This window comes from Ahaetulla prasina, chromosome 3 (assembly GCF_028640845.1).
Source record: "Ahaetulla prasina isolate Xishuangbanna chromosome 3, ASM2864084v1, whole genome shotgun sequence".
In the NCBI taxonomy this organism is placed as follows: Eukaryota; Metazoa; Chordata; class Lepidosauria; order Squamata; family Colubridae; genus Ahaetulla; species Ahaetulla prasina.
In genome coordinates, this window is record NC_080541.1 from 125,902,948 (window position 1) to 125,921,498 (window position 18,551).

Sequence of the window (18,551 nt, forward strand, 5' to 3'; positions counted from 1 at the left end):
TAAGAATTTCATCTCTCGTCTCTCTTCTCACAAATTTGACATGAACCTCTCTGGGAACTGCATGCGTGCATATTGTGAATTAACTCTATAAACTCGATCCACATCCCAATTCATGAAATCAACACCTCTCCCAAGAAATTCTCCCAACAATTTAGTCACAACATCTCTCAAATCTTCTTGGTCCACTTCTTCCAAATTTTGAAACCTAAGGAAATAAGACATTTTATCCATCTGTAGTCCAAGCACAGCATTGCCTGTCGTCTCCTCTCTTTTCTGCACTGCCCGCATCTCACCCTCAGACCTTCCACTTTCTGCTTGTTTTCTGCTGAGACTTGTTGAGTATCCTTTAAATCCTTTTGGATAGTCACAATTTCTGCTCTTATTTCCGTTTGGCCTCTTTGCAAATCATCCAGTTTCTTGTCCATATTGGATAACTTTTCCAGAATTCTCTCCATCTCTCCAGCAGTTGGTCTCTGACCTTTTGCCATTTAAAAAAAAAATTCAAAATCCTCAGGCAAGCACAGTATCCTTGTAATTTCCTCCGGATCCACCAGGGGGCACTCACAGGAGCAACGAGTCCAGAGTACAGTTAGTCAACCAGGAAGCCGAAGGGAAGTGATGTCATCAAGATTCTCATAGTGAAGGCGGAAGCTGGGCGCCACCACTGTTCCCCAGAGGAGGGGCCTCAAACCCTCCCTCCTAAATTTCTCCATCACCTCTTCTCTCCAGAGCTCCACAAAACCAGTAATCTTCTTATTTTAAGTTCTCCTCTCTCCAGAATGACTGTGCTCCTTCCAGCCGCAGGGGAGAAAACCCCCGCACTCGGAGCACTCCACTCGCGTTTACCGATATCCCCTTCCCTTCTCCATTGCTCAATTCTTCTCCGTTCCCTGTTCACCACCAGGCTGCTGCAGTTATAAATCCAAAGCCCCGGTGTCACCGGGCACAGCGGCCCAGGCGACGACCAAAGTAATGGCCGTGGCCCGTGGCCTCCAAACCCCGCCGAGCCTAGGACGCGCCAGCATCGGTCCCCCCAGTCCTGTATGTCGGCTGGGAGACCCCTGGCGAGCCGTCCGTGCGGCAGGTGTCCTTTTCGGAACACCTGGCCCCTGGGGGCCTCGGCGGCGGCCGGATTCGGGCACTGGGGGCAGGAGAAGCCTCCAGACGACCGTCGCCCCTGGACACCGGAAGTCGTCTCCCATCATTAGGGTATCTTGACACTTAACTTTTGCCAGTCCTGAATTGATTCTAGGCCACTGTGTTCCCACACTATTATCTCTGTTCAACAAACTTCCAATTTCAGTACTCAACAGTTTTTATAGTTGAGGTATTAGTGCTCCATGCAACTTGGGAGCCCTTCCTCTTGGCTTCTAGGGTCTCCCTACTCTCCTCAAGAAATTAAGTTACTATACATCAAACTAGTGCCTCACCGTTGGTTTTGATAGGTCAGCATGTTACTTAACCCCTTGTCTTTTAAAAAAGCCCTAGACTCAGTACTTGGATGGAGAAGTGGGACAATGGTTGGATTATCTTTTAGTACTCTTTTATTGGCCAACTAACTTGCATGATGTTCTCCAAGTTTCATAGTTGTTACAGTGAGAACACATGCAGCTAATTTTAGACTGTTACACAGGGTTTGGAAGGTAAAAAGATTACATGTTCATCTTTGTACCTCTGGGCTTAAAAATCAGTGGGACATCACTCTTTTTTCCTTAAGCCATTGTTTTGGATTGAAATTTCTATCCATGTTCGATTTTCTTTTCCCCATGAAATTATTGTTTAGACATTGTTTAGATTAGAAAGCTAAAGCCCTTCCTACTTGAATAATTAGTAAATTTCTACATGGCAGATTGATTCTGCATGATTTCCATCTAGCTACTTTAATGTGAAGTTTAATTCACCCCTCAACTACTCTAGATACCCTACTTAATGTATTCTTGGCCATCGCTGTGGACAACCTAGCCAATGCACAGGAACTGACAAAGGTAATAAAATGTTGAAGCATTAGCAATCTATTGTATCTTAATAATACAGAAGTCAATGAATTCTTAATCATGATTGTATCATTTTGATAGGATACAGTTTCAAACCTGATTTATCAAACTTAAATTTTAGAGAGACAGAATGTCAGGAGCTTAAACTTGGCATGGAGAGCATTAATATAAAACTAAAGATCTTTTTCAACCAATGCAAGGAGCTTTTTATCAGTATTAAGGAGTCCTATTCTGCTCAAGCATATTTGGAATTTAAGAGCCAGAGTTTAGTAATAATGGCTTTAAGAATAACAGAATTACAGAATAACAGAGTTGGAAGGGACCTTGAAGGTCTTCTAGTTCAGTCCCCTGCTCAGACAGAACACTCTACCATTTCAGACACATGGTTGTCCAAAACTTTTCTTTAAAACCTCCAATGTTGGAGCACTCACAACTTCTGGAGGAAAGTTGTTCCATTGATTAACTGTTCTAACTGTCAGGAAATTTCTCCTTAGTTCTAGGTTGGTTCTTTCCTAGATTAATTTCCATCCATTGCCCTGTCTTCAGGTGCTTTGGTGAATAAGTTGACCTCCTTTTCTAGAAGAGGGGGAAGACATCACTTTCATGACTTTTTATCCTTCTGTAGTAGTTATCAACAGTTTTCAAAACAATAAAAATAATCCAATTAACTAAAAGAAGAGAATTGCACAATAAAAAGGCAAGCAAAAAAAAGAGAGAGTAAGCAATGCTAATTAATTTGGCAACAGAACTTCTAAAGGACAGGTACCCATCACAAATGAGACCATATCCTTGAATCTGCCTTCTCACTTTCTTAAAGTTCCATTACTTATTATTTTCTAAATTGATTTCGTTTGAAGAGCATTTGCCAGTTTCTTCCACAAAAAGGCAAAAACCTCTTTTCACTTCAGCTAGGCTTACATCCTTCCTATTCAGATTACTTAGTTTACAGATATAATCATTCTTTCTCATTACAGTCATCAGGGTTTATTATAGTTATCTCTATAGCTCAGTATCAAAAATCTCACTCATTTTTCTCCAGTTTGCCTGTTGATACTAGTGCAATTATTAAATTACAGTTATAAATTGGAATCATGCCTAGATGAGTTTCACTAGAAATTGTGAGCTTATGATCCATGTTATTAGAAAATATGTAGTGAGTCAGTTAAGAAACTGTGACCACTGCTGCTTTCATAATGGTGTTTTGGTAGAAATAGAAATAAACCATGTCACAACTCTAATTTCTAGTCCTGCTGCATTAATCATTTGTAGTATATGGATGTTAAACAGACCCTCTATTACAGACAAATCTCTGTCACAGTCAATAGGAATGAAACAGAACATAATAATCTGTTTTTTTTAAATTTGCCTCAGGGGTCAGATAAATATGCATCTCTAAATGGTAAAGGCCTATGATGTTTTATAAGTACAGGTAATTCATTAAAATATTATTTATCATCCCTGTTTATTATTCAAAGTTATACCCCATCCAGACTTTAAAAAGAATCAGTGAATATTTAAAACAGGAAAAGAAAAAAAAACTATAAAGTAAACATCTTCAAAAGAAGATTGGATAGCCATTTGTCTGGGGTGCAATAAGGTCTCCTACCTTGGGCAGGGGGTTAGACTAGAAGACCTCCAAAGTCCCTTCCAGTCCTATGATTCTATGATTTAGTGATTTAAACTGGTGTACATTGGAAATGAGCTGTAAATATAGCATTTCTGTTCTTGGGCTCATAGTACAATGTCATAATCTTCTGTATTGCCCAAAATCTGACTTGGAATGGCTCCTACATAAGACATGTGAGAAAATTACATGTGAGCTACTTTGAAGAGTTTGGAGAATGAGCAGAATATAATATTTAATATCATAGTTTTATTGTTATTAAGCATAGAAATTTTATAGATGAAATCCACATGCAAGGGCATTACTTGTTTATATTCAAGGACTACAAGTCATTTTCCACTTCCCATTTCAACGGTTTTTGCTACTTTTGTTATTAATTTACTTACCTCTCATCTCACAGTTTGAGGCAACTCTATGATCCATTAAGGAAGCAGACCGTAATTTTGAATCAACTAAATGGGAAAAGCATAATTTTATATGTACATTCAATCAAATCAAATATCTTTATTACAGTCCTTGACCAGTCTTGATGATGCACATTTTTATTTTTTGGCTTGGATAGCAATATTAAAACACTCTGAGTTGATTGCAGGAAAAGTGGATGTAAGGGTACATTCCTCATTGAATCTGCTTGATGGAAGCTGGCAAAGAAGATCGCCAATGATGAAAATATGACGGTGGGATGCTACAATGTCTTAATTGTGATCTGGATGCTAAGGGCTCAGGTCACAATCACAAGACTGCGGGAACATTGTAATGGTTGGAACTCCAAGGAGCAGTCATAAGTACCACTCGTTCTGCACCATTGCAAGTTTGAAAAGTTGCTGAATGAGTGGCTATAAACGGAGAACTACCTGTAGATTGGATATATGTTTTATAGATCTTTGACGCCTTGCAGAAATCTCAGTAAATGGTTTTCTAGTAAGAATGTTTATGTACAGCCTGGACCTATAATACAGGTGGCCGAAACCCATGTATCTTTCTCACCCATGATCCCAAGCATATTTGAAGGTAGTGCAAACCTCACTGTTGCAACTTGTGGTAATTATGTAAATCATTCATTCAAGGTATGCAACTTTTTCTTCTATTTGATCGGTGCCTTTGCCTTTCCTTTAGGATGAGCAGGAGGAAGAAGAAGCTTTCAATCAAAAGCATGCTCTGCAGAAAGCCAAAGAAGTCAGTCCAATGTCTGCTCCCAACATGCCTGCTATAGAGTGAGTTGCCAGTCTCATTCATCATAGGCCACATTGCCTTACATCCCCAAATGTGCTACAGTCATAACTTTCCAAAAGAAAGAGTAGAACATAATCTGTAAGATTGAGAAAAAACATAAAATAAGGTGTAGTGTTTGCTTGGCATATGGAAGCTTCCAAGGACAATCTTTAAAAGTTTCTAATAGAAAAACCATGTGGCGGTAGAGTTATTGCTAAGCTAGGTGAATCCTGTTCATGAAGGAAATTAAAGTTTACTTTTTAAAAGTCCAGGCAAGGATGACAAAAATATTTCCAGCTATTTGATGTTGATGGTTCAACCATTCAATCTTTTTCAGATCCATCAGTCAAAACTGCTAATGCTGTTTCCATTAATATTTTCAGCAGATTTTTATAAATGCTTACACTAATGAAGTCTGTACTCAAGTGCTAGAAAAAATGCAAAACAAAAGAGAGGGGCTTATTCTTCCTATCAAGCAACTGTAACATCTACCAAATTTCTCATGGTTCTCAATAATACTAATAATACTATTAATAATTTAGAAAACTATTGCCAGACTCCCTCCTTCTTTTTTCAAAGAAAGTTGTTGAGAAGGTAGGTGGGCAGAGAGTTTCAGATGGATGGATTATCTGGATCCATTCCAGTGTGGATTCAATTATCAAAAACAGACAGAAGCTATATTGGTCAGTCTTATGGATAACCTGCTGTAGGCTTAGATGGAGGTAATGTACCCCTCTTTCAGTGATGGGTTTCTACTGGTTCACCCCCGGTTCAGGTGAACCGGTAGTGGTGGCGGCATGAGGCTCTGCTCACCCACCCGGACGTCATCACAGATGCTCTGCACATGCACAGAAGGTTCTGCGCATGTGCAGAAGCGCCGTCCACGAGCTCACAGTTCCGAACCGGTAGCAAAGATAAGTGAAATCCACTACTGCCGTCTTTGTCCAGTGGCAGAGTTTGATATCTTCAACCATGAAGATACCACCTGTAAGGATTGGCAGAGATATTGTTTTATAGGATATCTCTTCCTTCCTGAGTAGTAGACTCTAACTGAAGAGAGAAAAGGGAATAGAGACCTGCACCACTGGCATTCTCTTGTGGGGTACACCAGGACTCATGACTCCCTCATTGTTCTTAATATCTACATAAAACTTTTGGGGGAGCTCATCTGCCAGTAAGGAGTGAAATCATTAATAACACACTCCAAACTGAATAGCAAAAGTGGTGGAAATGTTGTCCCAATGCCCAGAAATGTGAGGGCCTGAACAGGATGGAACAGGCTTAGGATAAATCCCAGAAGCCCTTGGGGTCCAAGCTTCCTTCATCTTTACCTCCTGATGGGGGAGAGGGCGCTATAGCTCAGCAAGCAGAAATGCATTTGTGACTCCAGCTGGTACAATTGATGGACTTCTTGGCCAGGAGGATATTCCCCCAATATCAGGTAAAATATCATTGACCAAAGCACAATTGCAGCCTTTCCCAAAGCAGGAAACAGTGGCAATGGTAATTTATGCCCTTTGTTAGTGCACACTTAGCAGTTTGCTCTACGTAAAGCCACACTTTCAGATCAATCAGACCGAGCATAATTTTAGGCAGAAAACAGAATCTCTGGGGATAATCTTACATCCTGATTATACAGAGATGGGGGCATGTTGTCCATCAAGTAATTTAGTCACATGTTGTAGAGGACACCATGCTTCCGAACTTTAAAAGTAAATATCTAATTTCTCCAAGGGGAAGTTATTTCTCCCAGATAATTTTCTGTGAATTAGAGTGGTGTTTGTTGGGTTCAAGTATTATACATACTTGACAAGAATGGAAGGTCTATGAAAAGAAATGAATGAGTGGAAATTGCTTGTTTTATAAAGTCCATTCTATCATAATGCACTGAACTTCTTTAATTCCCTCCCTACCCAGTACTCTTCTCCTTCCTTCCTTCCTTCCTTCCTTCCTTCCTTCCTTCCTTCCTTCCTTCCTTCCTTCTGTTTCTGCTGAAAGAAAGTGGGGAAAGTATGTGTGGGTAGAGTGCTTCTGTGTGTGAGAGTGGTTTGTATATGATACAAGCAGAATTGTTGGTATATGCAAATGACAAATTAGTTAATTTTATAAACCTTATATCTTATTTTGCAGTCAATTAATAATTATTGAGGTAACTAAGATTTATATTTTCCTCATATCCTTCACATATGTGATCTATGATAGGTATCAATGCATCACATATATGCATGGACATATACATATATCTTAAGCTACATATATTGAACATCCAGTATGTATGTATTTATTTAGTAAACATATATAGCCATCCATCTCACCTATGTGATTCTCGACAGCACACAAAGTTAAAATATTGATTTCAGCTGAGAGATTTGTCCTGAGGAGATCCAAGCAGCTCTGTATACAGCAATTGCTCCATTAAGCTTCAATTCCTGTATATTTTTATATTTTTCAACAAGATTTAACTAGTCCATTAGAGTTCAACTCTTCTACCTTGGCCTTTTTCTCATAATTCCTCAGCCCTTTCCACTGCAGTCTCATTCCATTCCCATGAGGACTCTTTTCTTCTGGGGCAATTTTTTGTGAAACATCTGGGTGGACCTCCTTTGAACCAATTCTTATTTTCTACCTACTATGTCAGTGGAGACTATCTTGAACAAGCCTTTCTGACCTTGTCACCTGCTTTGAGTGGGTCTTACACATTCCATTTTCCATGCATGTCTATTCACAGGAAGACAGGGCATAAAGCTACCAGTTACCTTTAGGTCTGTAGGAGAAGGATGACAGAAGCTAGAAGTGCAGTGAAAAACCTAGAATCCTTATGTAGACACAAAATAACAAAGTCCAACCCCCTTGAGTGCCACTGACCCTTATCTATCTCTAAGCAGGTGCTGACTATTAGTCAAGTAGATTCCTGTGCATAGATTTTTAGTAATAAATCAGTTTAATTGAACCTTAACATGTGAATCTGGACTTTCGTGCCTGACAATGCCATAGTATTATATAATTACTGATAGTATGTGCTAGTGATAGAGCACTGGCATTAATTTACCAATTCATTGATTAATACATGATTAACATTCTTTTTCTTGCTTTAATTATTTCATTTTAAATCAATTACCAATAATTTTATAGATAGTACAAATAGAGAATTGTATACAAAACTATTTTCGATTTTATTTAAAGTATTATCCCAAAACAGACACAAATATAGTATATCCACAGTTCATCAATAATTTCTAGCAGATGAATCTTCCTGGATTTTTATTTGTATGTTTAAGAGTTATTTTTAATTCATAAAACTATTATGATTTCTGCCCCTGCTTTCCATTTTTCTGCAATATTTTAAGAATATAAAAGACATAGTGGAAGGCATAACATAGACTAGAACAAGGGTCTCCAACCTTGGCAACTTTAAGACTTGTGGACTTTAACTCCCAGAGTTGGAGTCCACAAGTCTTAAAGTTGCTAAGGTTGGAGACCCCTGGACTAGAAAGAAGAATGTTGATTCAGAGGTTGTACTAATTTTTTTTCTATTTATGTTGCACTGCTCTCAAAATTATGTGGGATGAAGACCAACCAACGTGTAACTTTCATGATGTAGAAAATGGTCCTAAATATATTTTTATTTCCATTTTTTTACTTCAGCTTTTCTATTAGACAACTCCTGCTTTTGATTGTGTACACAGTTGAAGATTCTGCTAAAGATTCAATATTCTTAATATGCCCTAATACTCCTCTGTAGCTACATTTTAGAGGAAGTTCAAAAATAGTACAATCTATTTTTTTTATGTTTTTTTTTAAAAAGTTGATGAAAATCACTCAACACTAATATTCCCATTACCCAGAATCGGTTGCTTATTTTCAAGATGAAATACACAGCTATTTCTTCTGGAGGTGCTCATATTAGGAAGTAGCAACAAGTGGAAATAAATAAAAGATGCAAAACAGTATAGTGCCATTGATTGAATATGCTTTTATAAAGTATTGGCTTTATAATATCAAAAAAGCATTTACTTTGTGTTTAAGATACAGATATGACTTACTATTTGATGGGTGAATCTGATGAAATATTGAAATAATTCTTATATAACAAAAAGCTTCAACAAATGGCAGCTCCTAGTTAGCTGTTGGCTATAATGGAGGTTAATCACACAACCCAGAAAAAGCAATGACATCATTTATATTTTATTACTAAGAAAACTCATCAGGAGGCAAACCTGACTTAAGGGCATCATTACTTTCATTATGTATCTCTTCCTAATATACTGATAGTCCTAAATGCAATGCCAGAACTGACCTCAGATTGCTGCAGTTTGAAGAAAAAATCTTTGTACAATTACTATCTCAGCACCAAATGTTAGCATGTTGTTATTATTATTTATTAGATTTAATAGAGGCATCCACTTGAATGCACTCTGGGAGGCTTACAAAATATAATTAAGAATTAAAGGAATTAAAAACATAAAATAAAACAAGACACCACAGACTAAAAGCAACACATCCTGCTTCAGAAGGGGAAAACATACAAGCTTTCCATAAAGTTTTGACCTTTTGCTGCATATTCAACACACTTTCAGTCTATTGCAGAACAAATATCTATGTATTTCATTTTTTTGTATACAAATGACCTTCTTAGCTGTATTCCAAACATTGGCATAAACATTGTCTTGTATTTAATGTTTACTATGAAAGTAATGGATTAGGATTGATCTTTGTTTGTTTATTTGACAAATTTACCCATTTCACCAGAAGTGAATTTATGCACAAGTGTTAAGAGTTCTTTGGTTTTCTGCTTGTGCATTATATGGGATTCTGAGTGCTGGGACCATCAGTGACATTGCAGTGGACTGAATGCATTCATTTTCCTTCCCCAGAAGAGACAGAAGGAGGAGACACCACATGTCGATGTGGGAACCACGTACCAGTAATCTGTATGTGTGCATGTGATTGCTTGTTGTGAGAGGTTACATGTGTGTATGTGATAGACTCCTGCTATTGAGTTCAAATATGTGTTGTTTCATGTTGTAAGTATGGATGGATGTTTCAATCTAGTAGTGTTTATGTGTGTATAGTCTAAACAGCTATAAATCAGCATGGGTCTATAATCTGTATTTTTTATACAAGTATGAGAGTATGTTTTATGTTTGTTTGCAGAGTATGCTTCTATGTATGAAACAGGTCTGTGAACCAACTTTAGCTGTATTATAACAACTACACTGTTGTGTGTGTGTGCAAACAGCCCATTAAATTGAGTGTGTATTCAAACTGTTCATGTGTGACTGTACGTATGTCAGTGTGTTGTGTGTTTGCTTACCAATATGTCAGATATGTGTCTTTTTATACCTGTGTCCATATGTCTGTCTATAAAATTATGGTATACAATTTTATAAGATCAGCAAAAAAAAAACCTTGGAACATTCAATGCAACAGACAAACACTTGCACAGCAGCACATACAATTTCCAGTTAGATTATATGAGGTACAGCTGTTAGATTATATGAGGTACAGGTTTGATGACACCAGTGGTAGAAATATTGCATGTTAACAGACAATTTCCCTAGCAACTGAGAAGTGCAGCTTTCTTAGATATCCTGTATATGTGCCAAGAGGACCTACTTTCAAAACAGTGGGTTATGGGCTGCAGCCTCAGGTGATAGACTGAATCCAAGAATTGAGAGTAGAGCCTAAGCACTGCCAGGCTCTAAATATGGGGTTGATGGGGCACTGGATCAGCCTGGATGCATTTGCTTCACCCTGGCAATGAGCTGAATGGGACTTGGTACCGCATGCCTCCCCTACTGCTACTTCTTCCTGAGCCCCCTGCATGTACTTCTTTGGGTCCATCTTCCCTCTTTAGGCTTTTGGCTAATCACCACCCTTTCAGAGTAGTAAAGGAAATGTCCCATTTGCCTACTAAATGGGCCAGTCCTGAGTAGCCCTTGTGCTTGCATGCAATACTTTAAGTCACCTTTACCATACCCCTGCTTGTTGATGAACACTTACTTCTTTTACTGTACTGTAAGTTTATTAAAATTGCAGTACATGCAGACTGATGCCATATGTTTAAGTGATCTGGTGGGTGCTTTCACAAAGACAGTGTTGTGAATGTGCTCGGTCTTTGGCCTCATTGTCCTGTTGTTCGAGCTTATTGCCATGTGCCCAGTGAATGTGGAATGAAATGTCTTCCAGTGATTTTGTTGACGTCATGCAAGTAGACTTGATTCTCTTATTATCCTGGAGATACTGTGATTTTTCTGTGAATTCATGAAATTCAGGGAAAGAGAGAATCAAGCCCCAATATGTGATTTTGTATGGTCCTAGTTGCATGCTGTATGTACTGGTATGTGTTCTTATGTTTCTGACAGGGCACAGATGAATTGAACCCATTTGTTTTCCTTTCCCAGGAGGGAGAGGAGAAGGAGACATCACATGTCTGTGTGGGAACAGCGGACTAGCCAGCTCCGCCGACATATGCAGATGTCCAGTCAAGAGGGCATCAACAAAGATGAACCTCCTCTGCTCAATCCAAATGCCAGTATTTTTCGGAAAAGGAAGTTACTGGAAAACTCTGGCCTGGAGAAGATTGAGGGTGATCAAGGGGGTAGGCCAGAGCAGACAAAGGAAGAAAGTCTGGAGCAAAAACTCCCAGGGTCCAAGCCCTGCCCCAGCCTCCGGGATGACCAGAGAAGTCCATCTCCTCAGGCCAAGAAGGAATGGGAAGAATGGCATCACAAATCATTTCACGGGAATTGTGATGTCAATGATCAGGAAAGCAAAGGTAGCGTAAGCTTTGATGACAGGGCTCGGCTCCGGCAGAGTCAGAGGCGTAGCCGACACCGCAGGGTGAGGACTGAAGCGAAGGAGAATAGAACAGTCAACAGCCAAGAGAATGGCCCAGAAGGAGTCACACCAGCAAAAGGAGAGCAGAATGGGGATCATAAGGAAAATGGAGAGGAAAAGGAGACAATTGCTGAAAAGGAACCAGTGGCTGACATGGAACTGAAAAGGTAGGTAATCTAATTCTGTTCTTGATGCTGCCTCCCCAAGGAAATAAGTGGGTGTGTGCCTATCCATTCTTATTTCTGCTAACTGCCAAAATAGGTAATTGCTAAATCTTTATAAACATTTAGTAAAATGCAGCAAATTGTAATGGTCTTCTATATTGACTATTAATGAAATGATGGCTAATACAATTTTTACACATTCAGATCATCTAGGAATTATTGGATTGTACAAACAGTTATTAAAGTAAGGAGTAGCTGACAATTAAGTGAAGCCAAAGTGAAGTCCGTTATAAAAACCTGAAAGAAATGGGATTTTCCTCTGTAGAATATATTTACCCTAATAGAATTAATAGAATAACAGAGTTGGAAGGGATCTTGAAGGTCTTCTAGTTCGACCCCCTGCTCAAGCAGGAAACCCTGTACCATTTCAGACAAATGGTTTCCAATCTCTTCTTAAAACCCTCCAAGGTTGGAGCACACAAGTCATTCCACTGATTAATTGTTCTCATTGTCAGGAAATTTCTCCTTAGTTCTAGGTTAGTTCTCTCTTTCATTAGTTTCCATTCATTGCTTCTTATCCTACCTTCAGCTGTGTGACTTTCCTCTTTTGAATACTGTACTCTGCTTGTTTTGTGTACTGGCTGAATAAATGTCAGAAAGCATACTTTTCTTCTGCTATTACATTCTTTTAAAATAATATACAGGTAGTTCACAACCACAATTGAGTGCAAAAATCTGTTGTTAAGTCAGACACTTATTAAGTGAATTTTGCCTCGTTTTAGGACCTTTCTTGCCACTGATGTCAAATGAATCACTTCAGCTGTTAAGTTATTAACATGGTTGTTAAATGATTCTGGCTTCCCCATTGACTTTGCTTGCCAGAAGATCACAAAAGGTGATCACCTTACCCTGAGACACTGCAACCATCATAAATATGAGTCAGTTGCCAAGCATCAGAACTGTGGTCACATAATCATGGGGATGCAACAACGGTTGAAAATGGGGAAAACGATCATTAGTAACTTTTTTCAGTGCCATTGTAACTTTGAATGGTCACTAAATGAGTTGTAAGTTGAGGACTACCTGTGTATATCAAATAAGATGTATATCAAATAGGATAGATAGATATGGGTATAGATGTAGGTATAGATACACATACAGATATACAGTATATTCAAATGCAGATATTACCCTCTCAGCTCCGTAGACAAAGTACAAGTGGCAGTAATCATTTAATATCCTTACACGCATAGATGAAAGGGACGAGATAAAGTTAGTAAAAACTCAGTTTTGTGAAATAATAGGGGGAAGGACGTGTCCATTACAATTGAATATTAGTTTATAACAGTTAAATGGCCTGAATCACATGCAAATTGCTGTGATTCATGACATTTAAGTTACTTGTGCAAGCCTGCCATAATTATACAATTATATGGATGCTATCATTTAATACAAATTACACGAATTATGCCAATTGTCCAGACTGCTTCAAAAACTTCATCTATTATTTGTGGGCATAAAAACTACTATTTCTTTCTTAGTTTCCTACATGTGCTTCTTTGGGTCCATTTCCCCTCCTTCCTTAGGTTGTTGGATACTCCCCCTCTTTTGGAGTAATACTGGAGAACTCTCTGAATTATAGACTCTTGATGAGCTCTCTAAAAGATCACACAAGACAAAAGGTAGAAAAGAATGCAGAAGTAAAAAGGGTTCTCTTTTTAGCTTTGTTGCATATTTATAACTACTTTTACATACTGTACATGAAACTCAGATAAGATTAATTTGGATTTGTTATATTCAAACAGAAGGATTAAGCAAAGAAAAAATGTTGTTTGGCTATTTTTCAATATGCACATTTACAGTATATTAGGGTTATCAGATCAAAGTTGCAAACAAAAATATTATTGCTATCCTGTGGTCATCCAAATTTTACTGCCCAGTTCTATTTAACAATGTATAGAATTATTGCTCTTATTCCTGCTAGTGAGACATTTTCATTATACTAGCTTTATTTTTTGTCCTGATGGAATATCAGGCAATATAAGGCAAGCAACAGAAGAATCAATACAGATTCTAACCAAGCAATGCCAGCAAATACTGGAGAACAATACGGTGACTAACAGATTAGAAGTGGTTGGTCACATTCCTCGGTTGAGAAAAGGAGATTTAATAGAGTGTGCAAACTGTTGTGCAATATTCTTAACATAACATAACATAACAACAGAGTTGGAAGGGGCCTTGGAGGCCTTCTAGTCCAACCCCCTGCCTAGGCAGGAACCCTACACCATCTCAGTCAGATGGTTATCCAACATTTTCTTAAAAATTTCCAGTGTTGGAGCATTCACAACTTCTGCAGGCAAGTCGTTCCACTTATTAATTGTTCTAACTGTCAGGAAATTTCTCCTTAGTTCTAAGTTGCTTCTTTCTTTGATCAGTTTCCACCCATTGCTTCTTGTTCTACCCTCAGGTGCTTTGGAGAACAGCCCGACTCCCTCTTCTTTGTGGCAACCCCTGAGATATTGAGATTAATTGAGATTAATTGAGATTAATTGAGATTAATTGAGATTAATTGAGATATTCTTAATTTCACATGTGAGCAAAATAATACGTAGACTCATTCAGTGCAGGTTGGAGCCATATAATGGAAAAGGAGATGCCAGATGGATGTAGGAAAAGTCAGTTAATACAAAACTTTATTGCTGATGCATGCTTGATTGAGGAAGCCAAAGAATGCCCCCCAAAAAAAAAAAAAAGTCAGCATGTGTTATATTGATTATAGAATAACCTTTGATTGTGTCAGTCGTGCCAAACTGTGAAATGTGCTTAGGAAAGTGGGAATTGCAGAACATTTCATTATCCTCATGCAAAGCCTATAGACAGATCAGGAAGTCACAGTACGGGCAGAACATGGGAAAACAAACTCCATCCAGGTTGGCAAAGGAGTGAGATGGCACTATACTCTCCCCATATTTATTCAACCAATATGCTTAATGTATTCCAAGTTGGACCAGAAAAAAGCGAGCTGATTTTAAAATTGGATGAAGAAATATATATCTTAAAATATGCAAACAACAGTATTCTGATAGCTGAAAATGCAAAGGATATGCAGAGCCTTGGTTGTGCAAGTGGTTAGAAGGCAGTATTGCAGGCTAACTCACTGCCCACTGCCAGGAGTTTGATCTTGACCAGCTCAAGGTTGATTCAGGCTAACACATTGTAAGCCGCCCTGAGTCTTCGGAGAAGGGCGGGGTATAAATGTAAACAAAAAAAAAAAAACACCCTTCCAAGATCGGTAAAACAAGGACCCAGATTGTTGGGGGCAATATGTTGACTCTGTAAACCGCTTAGAGAGGACAGTAAAGCACTATGAAGTGGTACATAAGTCTAAATTCTATTGCTATATGCAAGTTCTAGTAATAAAAGCCAAAGGACAGAATGGAAAAAAATGGGACTAAAATATAAAGAAGACCAACCTAATGACAACGATCAGTCTTAGAACTGACAACCAAATTATTAAAATGGTAGTTAACTTCTACCTTTTCGGGATCAATTATCAACAGAAAAGAATCCAGCAGTTAAGAAATATACCCCAGATTAAGACTTGGAAAAGCAGTCATGAAGGCTTTGGAAAGGATATTCAGATGCTGTGATGTGTCTATATCTACAAAGGACAGGCAATGGTGTTCCTTGTGACAAGAAAAGTTAAGACTTGTGCAAGTCAGAAAGAATATTGACACATTTGAAATCTGGTGTTTCAGGAAACTCCTGAGAATGCTCTGGACAGTTAGAAAAATAAACAAAAGAATTCAATCCTCACTCAAAGCACAAATTATCCTACTTTGGACATATTTTGAAAACACCTAGCTCTCAGGAGAAGGTTCTAGTGCTGGGAAAGAAAAGAAGAGGATGGTGAACAGCAAGATAGATGGACTCAATTACAGTGACAATGAATGCACTGACCTGAAGGACCAAGTTAGGGACTCATCACAATGGGGAAAACCTATCCATGCAATCACTGACTGACTTAATGGCACAAAATAATCAACCAATCCATTTTATTTAAATAAATTTATTTCAGTGTTCATCTACTTTGGAAACTAAATTTAATTCTCTTTGCTGGCTGTTTTTAAAGTCATAACTAACTTTGACAGCAGGTGTAGTACAGTGGTTAAGACTATTGAGTTGTGAGCAAGGACATCCCCTGTTCAGATTCTACCAGGTACTTTTCAGTAAGATATTATTTGTCTTGTTCCATTCATTAATATAAAAAAGACTGTGCTAAGGCAAATGCTTTATTTTCTGAGGGTTCTATGTTGGTTTTGCTGACATGGTATTCCCTTTGAAAATCTCCTTTGATGTACACTATAAATACAGAATTGGTCATCCCTGCCAGAATTTTTGCTCATGAAATCAGAGGTATTTCTAGATGAGCCACATATCAGTAGGTGTAGTATTTGGCAGGGAGGTGGGCCAACTGATGCTGCTTCTAATCTGGAATCCTCTCATTTATTCCTGCCAGTTTTCAGTCCTAATTCTTAACGTGGAAAACAATTTAAGGAAAGCAGAATTAAAATTATACCACCAAGCTTTTGGACAGAAGGGAGGGAAATGCATAACTGAGACATAGTTGAAAACATTTCCAGATGAGAAAGGTCAATGTGGTTGGAGAGGTTTTGTTAAAAGCTGCCATTCGTGACTGTACCATGACTCTGAGAAAGGGCTAATGAAACTGTCCCTTTGCAAAGCAATTAAGTGAACCAGGGAATCTCATTCCTTCTACATGAATAGAGTCTCCTTTCTCTTCATTTCTCTAAACACACTGAAGGATGTCAGACTTTCTAGGAAAACAGCGAATAGAAAGGGAAAGTTTAATTGGCTTTACTTTGACTATGGCTTTTCCTGAAAGCAAAACGCAGGTATAAAGGAAAATGCACACTATTCATATAAGCAAGGGAAATCAAGCAGACATCTTTGCATTGTAAAACTGACTGGTATGAAATTAACTACGTCAGAAATAGGCATCTTCCCAGAAAATTAATGGATTTTACAGATCATTTTCTTCAAGTTTAGTTATAAGTAAGTGTAAGCTTCTAGCCTCTTAAGTGTATAATAATAGAATAATAGATTAGTGCAAGTAAACATGTAAGCCAAAATGTGTTGTTATTCATTTATACAGGGATCACATTGTTGAAGAAATTTATAGTAGTCTCATGGTCAGGCTTTGAACCATATTAGGCAAACAATGTACAATTTTAAAACCTGGAAAAGAAGATATTAATGGTGGTGGTAGAAAACTGGAAGAACAGAGCACTGGCTGCTTCAAAATAGATGAGTAGAATTCTTCCACATACTGCTATCAAATAATTGCTGCACAGAGAGAACCTAATAAGATGCATGCACTAAAAAAGCAAGTTTTTCTGAAAAGTGTATATTCACTTTAATTGCTTGTAGCTTGCAGCAAAAAACACAATTTTTTCTGCAGTGCTTAGGAAGATCACATCTACAAGTATCGGATATATCTAAGTTATTTAAAACTTTGTGATATCCTAGCTATTATTTTTATTCTTATTGCTTTGGCTCACAAACACATGCTGATAATCTCTATCCCTTACTATGGCCCTCTCTTTCTAAATTCTTCACCCAGGACCAGTGAAGCAACAACAAATAATGCTGAGCTTCCCATGCCTACCCACGATCCAAGTCCCTTAGAAGATCACCAGATGTTAGATAAAAGCAAGGAGGCCAGTCCAGTGAAGCAAGATGGCAGCAGCCTAGAGACAAGTGAGCAAGTGCTTTTGGGTGACCTATCAATGGAGACAGAGAGGACTATCAGCAGGAGTGAACCTGATCTTTCATCTATCACTGCCAACATGGGTAAAGCAACAGAGAGCACTACCATCATGATTGATGTTCAAGAGTCCACTGTGGTACAGAGTAAGTATCTCTCTCTTTTCTAATTTGATACCAAATCTCAGCCTGTTAAAGGGAGATACAGATCGCCATGCAGCATTTATCATTCTTGGTTGAGAACAAGATATCCCACTCCGTGTTAAGATTTTAGGAGCTTCTAAAGCTGAGTTATTGTTTTATAATTGTACTAACTATGGATGTTTCATATGGTTTTATACTCTGTGCAACATACCAAGAGTCTTTGAATTGTAGTAGAGAAGAAATGTAATCAAGAAATAAATGAAAAATATTCCTCTGCTCCAGTGGTGGGTTTCAAATTTTTTTACTACTGGTTCTGTGGGTGTGGCTTGGTGGGCGTGGCAGGGGAAGGATGCTGTAAAATCTCCATTCCCTACCCACTCCAGGGAAAGGTTACTTCAAAATCCCCATTTCCTCCTGATCAGTTGGGACTCGGGAGGCAGAGAATAGATGGGGGTGGGGCCAGTCAGAGGTTGTATTTACCGGTTCTCCGAAGTACTCAAAATTTCCGCTACCGGTTCTCCAGAACTGGTCAGAACCTGCTGAAATCCACCTCTGCACTGCTCCTTTGTGCTGAGTCGGGCCAAAGTGTCTTATAGATCTGTTGGTGCTTTTGTAAAGAAGTAACTGACAGTTTGACTGAAGAAATGTTCAGTTATAGGGTTTTTATTGTGGTATGGTACTTGTGTTGGTACTATATGGTTGAAATAACCATCAGCTGATATTCTCTGAACCAAATTAATTTATTAATTCTAGGGGGATGTCAGAAAAGGACATCTGAAATTAGAT

The 18,551-nt window shown here is 38.3% G+C and overlaps 1 protein-coding gene across 1 annotated transcript in view; it reads left to right on the forward strand.

Moving 5' to 3' along the window:
- Positions 1 to 18,551, forward strand: part of CACNA1E (calcium voltage-gated channel subunit alpha1 E) — a 334,730-nt gene that overhangs the window by 224,364 nt on the left and 91,815 nt on the right. The window contains exons 17-21 of the mRNA XM_058178755.1: positions 1,918 to 1,985; positions 4,735 to 4,832; positions 9,705 to 9,761; positions 11,235 to 11,837; positions 17,479 to 17,768. Of these exons, the coding sequence (XP_058034738.1) occupies positions 1,918 to 1,985; positions 4,735 to 4,832; positions 9,705 to 9,761; positions 11,235 to 11,837; positions 17,479 to 17,768 (1,116 nt within the window). The remainder of the gene's footprint in view (positions 1 to 1,917; positions 1,986 to 4,734; positions 4,833 to 9,704; positions 9,762 to 11,234; positions 11,838 to 17,478; positions 17,769 to 18,551) is intronic.